A 6,556-nucleotide genomic window follows, 5' to 3' on the forward strand; every position below is an offset into this window, starting at 1 on the left:
GCCAAGAATCAGAGAAGCATTGACAATTATTTCGAGGTGAACTGTATATAGCCTAGACAATCCTCTGATTCATGGCTAGTTTTAATTCATGTCATGAGTTCCATATTCTTATGGCAGGATTCATTTACTGATATATGCTTTCTGTTCCCCATTTATTTTTACAATTTTTTCCACTTCAATCTCTCCACTAGAGCTGTGTCAATGTTTTTTCAACTTTTGTTTTTCCCACCTATTTGTAAAGCACAAAATAACAAGGGCCGGACCACAAAGCATAAATGGAATATTATAATCACACAAGTTGAAACAAGTCTGCAAACTAATAAACTAGCAAATATTGTTACTATAAAGAGAAAAAGATCAGTCATTACAAAGATCAATTATAAGCCTAGTCTAAAGTAGCTTAAGCTCATCAAATACTTCAATTTTCTTTTTATTATTTTAAGAGGCTCATATGCTTAAGAATAATGCTATTCTTACCACATTTCTTATACCACATTCTTATACCATCTCACGTGTCATTACTTTATTGGACAAAGTTTTTCTTTTTCTGTATACTTAATTTACAAAACAAGATAAAGAAGCTACTTATGTTTATGCAAATCTACGGGGTCCTAAAGATAAGGTGCCTTAACCAAAGATAAGCAAAATAATCGAGGTACCTTGTTGTGAACTAGAGTTGGGTGTAGGGGTCTCAATTTCAACTTGACACAACTGGTTGGAACTTAACATGAATTTAGTGAGTTATGATTGATGTATAATTTCTTAACACGAATTGGTAAATTACACAACTTGATAATATGAATAATAATAGGTTACAAAGCTATTTTGTCAAATTAATTAATAACTTTACTATGACATGATAAACATAAGACTTCTATTTGGATTGGTTTTCACTGAACCTACTAACCAAATTTGAAAAAAATTATTGTATGTGACCGTAAAAGTACCAAGTGGTATAATGATGTGGTGTTAACAATTCATTCAAATTAACATGTGAACAATTTTAAGGGTTTTTTTTTTTTTTTTTTCTAGATTTTAGGGTTTTAAAAATTAATTATTATATATGTATTATAATTTGAGTGGATTGGTAACACTACGTCATTATGCCACATAGTCGGTGTTACAGTTACACAAAATAATTTCTCCAAATTTGGATAGGATTCAGGATGAGTGACTTTTAATTCCATGAGTCTTTAAGTAATAGCTTTGGTTTTCAATAAAAAAATAATAATCTTAAGTTTTTAGCTCATAATATAAGATAATAGGAGTCAACTCCTAGCTACATAATATGATCACTAATATATAGATAGAGTTAGTATCTCTTAATGATTTTTAAGATGTGTTCTCCAACATAAGAAATAAAATGAAAATAAAAACAGGACAACTCGATGATGAGAGTGATCCTAATGCATGCATATGCATTTACATAAGACATTGTAGCATTATTTTTCGCTAAAGGAAAAAAGTCACATTATTTACCACTTAAATAAGCCATGTTTAACCAAAAACAAGATGTTCCTAAAAAAAAAAAAAAAAAAAATTAAGCCACATGTCCCAAATGATTGGCAATGACTAAAAAGTAATGTGGTCCTTCCTACACAGAATCACCCCGTAACACTAACCCAAGATCCCTCATCTGGTTTCTCATCTTCTCACACAAACACAGCCGCCTCTGCCTCCTCAGCCCCTTTCCTCTCCACCTCCTTCGCCGCCTCACCGCCGTCTGCAATTCTCCTTCTCTAACCACATTTCCTGTTTGGTTTCTGGTAGCTTAACCTCGACGCGTTTGTATTCTTCATTTGTCCATTTAGGGTGAATGTGTGTTTGGTAAGCTGGAAACGAACTGAAAAATTTGGAGTGCGAAATGCATTTTGGCTGTTTAAAATGATCACCCTTTTAGATTTGGTTTCTGGGGTATGTCATTGTTCGGTTCATTTTGTCTGTTAAATGTTCTGTTTATTATTGTAGTTTCGTTTTTTTTTTTTTTTTTTTTTTTGTGTGATTCTGTGAATTAATATTTTTTTGTTAATTGTAATTTCCATAAGGTTACAGACTTGCTGTTTGAATAAGCCAAGGCTTTCGAACTAAGAGGATTACTTGCAGTTTGTGATTACTTGTAAGTTTATTCTACTTTTCAAAATTTGAGTGCTATGCATGAGAGTTCAATTTCGCATCCTGATCCTGTTCAAACTCCTCAACACAACTGGTAACAAGAAAAAACAATTTAGGGCCACATTGTATATGGGGGGTTTACTACACTAAAATTGAAGGTGGTGAAATGTAAGTGTACCTAAGGACTATGGATGTCATACTAGGATGTGTGAGTTATGTACTTTGTGGAATCCTTTGATTGATCAATATAAGAAATGGCCATATGGAGTCTGTAAGTGGTAATGCTAGTAATTTCATGGTTGTAGGATTTAGTTGAAGCAGGTATAAAAATATGTCCTTGGATTAAATTCTTAATGACCTGCCTTTTAGTTTAGATAGGGAGAGGAGGAATGCTAGGTACCTTCCCCAATCTAAAATGATCTAAAAAATGAACGGTTCTGTCCATGAGACCACACTGCGGAATGAGAATAATAAGAGAGAAGGTCAAAGGAGAAGGTGGATTGGGGATGGTAGCTAGCATTTCTTTTAAAAAGAGAAGGGTTCTAACACTTATACGAGTGTGGTTTGTGTTAAGTTTGGTCCACCCTCCACCAAATCAACTTTTTTTTTTCCTGGATGAAAAGCAATTGAAGTGTGTTAAAATGTGTCTTACCATTGCACTTGGATTTCTATATAAAATACGAACTAGATTGCCAAAACCATTTTGTTGATAGTGATTGGCTAATACATAAAAAGAATTTTGGAATTTTCCATTGAGTCAGGTTATGAAGGCTGTTTACAGTAATTGTTGATAATGTGTTGCAAATTGTGTGGCTATTCAATATATGAAGAGGAAGTTGAGAAATGTGAATGTGTTGAGAAATTGTGAGATATGCATGATTGCATTGCGTGAGTATTCATAGTGAGATATGCAATATCTTCTTGATAAGCTTGATTAGAGGCTTGATTGATTGTAATATTGGATTGGAAAATTGGATTTGATGGTCTTGGTCTTAAAGGCAAAACTCGTGAAACCTTAAGAGCATCTCCAATGGTTTGCCAATGCCAAAATATGGCATTGGCTGTCCTTCAATGGTGTGCCAAATGTTGTGCTATATTTTAACAATGCTTAAAGCTATGCCATATTGGTACACAAAATGACATTGGTAAATTTAGCAATTGTAGACCCTCAATGTTAAATGGCAGGATACATCTGGGTTTCCCATCATATGGAAAGATTGAAGCATTCAATTTCCAACATTTTCTTTTTCTTTTTTGAAAATTGCAATTTTATGTTTTCAGAAACTTCTTTTTATAAATAAATAGATTTTGTCCTATCAAAGTTCCAAAAATTTGGTTGCTAGTGCTTTTCTCTTTTGCTAAAGCTTAGCTTGCCCAGTTGTGCTGTTCAATCTCACTGACTCGATCTTGTAATTTTTTTTATTAATCATTTTATCCGACAATTGGCAGACACTCAACATGCAAGTGACAAAGAGGGGGAAATCATTCTCGTATGAACAAGATGTGGCTATTTGCAATGCTTGGTTAAACATCACCCAAGGTCCGTTCTTTGGTACTTCACAATTACAACCAACAACTGTTTGTGATCGAGTGTACCAAAAATATACTGAGGCCACTGGTGATCGAAATGTGAGATCTCAAGGTTCCATCAAATCTAGGTGGAAGGTAATCTTCCGGAGTTGCAGCAGGTTTCGTGATTGTCTTACAGAAATTGAAAATAAACAACAAAATGGGTTGCCTCAACCTGACAAGGTGCGTTTGGTAGTTTTTAATCTTAGCAACAATAGTCCTAAATAGCTGATTTTTTTTTTTTTTTTTTTTTTTTTTTTTCTAAACCATTTTCTAGGTTCTTCAAGCAAATATACTGTACTATGAGCTTGAGAAAAAACGTTTTACTTTCAGTCATTGTTGGGCAATTCTACAACATACCATGAAGGGGCAAGATTTGACAACAGTGAAGAAGTCCGATTCTCATACGACTAAAAACTCCAACATCCATACTTCATCCTCCTCACAATCCGAGGAGCCTAACACAGTGATTTCAATTGAGACTGATAAAGATCCATATTATGAAACTGAGTACCGAAAAATTAAAAAACATAGAAGAGGAGCTGAAAAGGAAGCACGTAGGGAGACCAAGGAATTACATACTTCGAATTCTCGTTTTTGCGACTTGATGGAGCAATCTAACAGACAATTTGAAGAGAGTGAAAAGAGGAAGGCAAAATTTGCTGAAAGAAAACTGAAGATAATGGAGGAAATGAATGAAAGGGAGCAAAGAGAGAAAGATGACCAGATTATGAGTATGGACACCTCCAACATGGATCCACGAGCAAAACTTTATTATGAGCAGCGAAAGAATGATGTTTATGTCAAAATGATGACTCGAACTTTGGACACCTCCAATATGGACTCTCATGCAAGAGCTTACTGTGAACATGGTGATATTAAAGCTAAAATGATGGCGCACGCCTTGTAATGCGATAATTATGTATCCTGAATCATGAATTAATTCATGCTTATGGTTTTTTTTTTTTGTTGATCTCACATGTTATTATGCCTGGTTGGTAAATGATTTTTTTTTTTTTTCCCCTCCTGTGCTTACTTGATGCAGCATAGCCCAGGAGCAGTACTAGATGGCAGGGTAGATTAGCCAATCAATTTTAGATTCATTCCACTAATTTTATTTGTTTTAAAAAGAAATCTAAATTGCACCCATTCATATTAGCAAATGCTAAAAGCTATATACTAAAATTAATAATATAATTTACCAAAGAGGAAAAAGTTTCACACACGTGTAACATATTTCTCCTTTGACAATGATTCATCATGATTTGTGGCCTTGGCAATGGAAGCATCCAATGCCTGCAGAAGATATATGGAATATCGCTTTCAAGATTCATCCAAAAGCGATATGATAAACCATGATGACGAGTCATGACATGCTCTAATATTACCTTGAAATCGCCAATCCAACTGTTTTGAAAGCTTTTCTTATGCTTTGTTGATTGCCAGGGCCTGCTGCCATTCTCTTTCAAGAGTATATAAGTAATTTTCTAATTAATTCCCAAAGATACAATGCGACCAAACTGAAGAAAACACTAACAATTTAATTAACATCAATGAAATACACTTTATTGCATTATCTGCCACGAAGTAAGTAATAATGCAGATCTTTATCAAAAAACAAAATTTAACAAAACTTGGAAAAAAACAAAAAAGGACAAAATTTAGCAAAATTCATTTCAAATTATAGAACAAAAACAATGATGGTGTTTACATCACCGTAAGGAATAAGGAACACGTAGCAGGTACAAATTAATGATTCAAATATTGGAAAAATATCATCCAAATAGTAATTGAAACAAAAGAATGTACAAAAATTAAGAAATGCACCAAGGATATAAACATTTAAAATCCCTCGAGTTATGAACTAAAATTCTCAAGGAACGACTTCAAATGCCCTAAGAAACGATTTGAAAAACATTTGGGCATGACTTCGGAACTGTTAAAACATGACTTAGAATGTCACTAGGTATAATTTGAAATGCACCTAGGGTATAAACATTTAAAATCCCACAAGTTACGAACTGAAATTCTTAAAGAACGACTTGGGATGTTCTAAGGAACGACTTGAGAAACTCTAAGTTATAATTTGGGAAACGTCAAAACATCACTTGGAATGTCACTACGTACAATTTGTAATGCACCAAGGGTATAACCATTTAAAATCGCTCTAGTTACGAACTGAATTACTTAAGAAACGAGTTAAGATGCCTTAATAAACGACTTAAGAAACTCTAGGGTATGACAAGAGAACCGTCAAAACAGGACTTGAAATATCACTAGGTACAATTTGAAATGCACCATGGGTATAAAAATTTAAAATTTCTCGAGTTATGAACTGAAATTCTTAAGGAATGACTACGGATGCCCTAAGGAACGACTTAAGAAACTCTAGTATATGACTTGGGAACCGTCTAAACATGAATTTGAATATCAATAGGTATAATGCATCAACGGTTTAAATATTTAAAATCCCTCGAGTTATGAACGAAAATTCTCAATGAACGACTTAGGATGCCCTAAGGAACGACTTGAGAAACACTTGGGTATAACTTGGAAACCGTCAAACCATGACTTGAAATGTCATTAGGTACAAGTTGAAATGCACCTAGGATGTAAATATTTAAGATTTCTCAAGTTACGAACTGAAATTCTCAAGGAACGACTAGGGATGCTCTAAGAAACGACTATGGATGCCATAAGGAACAACTTGATAAACTTTAAGTATGACTTGGCAAACATCAAAATATGACATAAAATGTCACCAGGTACAATTTGAAATGTACCAAGGGTATACACATTTAAAATCACTCGAGTTACGAACTAAAATTCTCAAGAAACGACTTGGGATGTTCTAAAAAACGACTTTAGATGTCTA

The 6,556-nt window shown here is 33.8% G+C and overlaps 1 protein-coding gene across 1 annotated transcript; it reads left to right on the forward strand.

Annotated features, from left to right (window-relative positions):
* The first annotated feature begins 1,671 nt into the window (after nt 1-1,671).
* LOC147286969 (uncharacterized) lies at nt 1,672-4,591 on the forward strand. The gene is made up of 3 exons (XM_086242305.1): nt 1,672-1,914; nt 3,562-3,864; nt 3,959-4,591. Exons 1-3 carry the CDS (start codon nt 1,885-1,887, stop codon nt 4,589-4,591), a joined length of 966 nt encoding a protein of 321 aa, XP_086098431.1. The 5' UTR covers nt 1,672-1,884.
* The last annotated feature ends 1,965 nt before the right edge of the window (nt 4,592-6,556 follow it).

Source organism: Dryas octopetala, chromosome 4 (assembly GCF_963921425.1).
Source record: "Dryas octopetala chromosome 4, drDryOcto1.1, whole genome shotgun sequence".
In the NCBI taxonomy this organism is placed as follows: Eukaryota; Viridiplantae; Streptophyta; class Magnoliopsida; order Rosales; family Rosaceae; genus Dryas; species Dryas octopetala.

What these genes read in the sequence shown, in the direction of transcription:
- LOC147286969 (XM_086242305.1), top strand. Translation starts at nt 1,885, where the DNA reads ATGATCACCCTTTTAGATTTGGTTTCTGGG. An exon ending in TTTTAGATTTGGTTTCTGGG is followed by an intron (nt 1,915 to 3,561) that starts GTATGTCATTGT and finishes GACAATTGGCAG; the next exon opens with ACACTCAACATGCAAGTGAC. An exon ending in GGTTGCCTCAACCTGACAAG is followed by an intron (nt 3,865 to 3,958) that starts GTGCGTTTGGTA and finishes ACCATTTTCTAG; the next exon opens with GTTCTTCAAGCAAATATACT.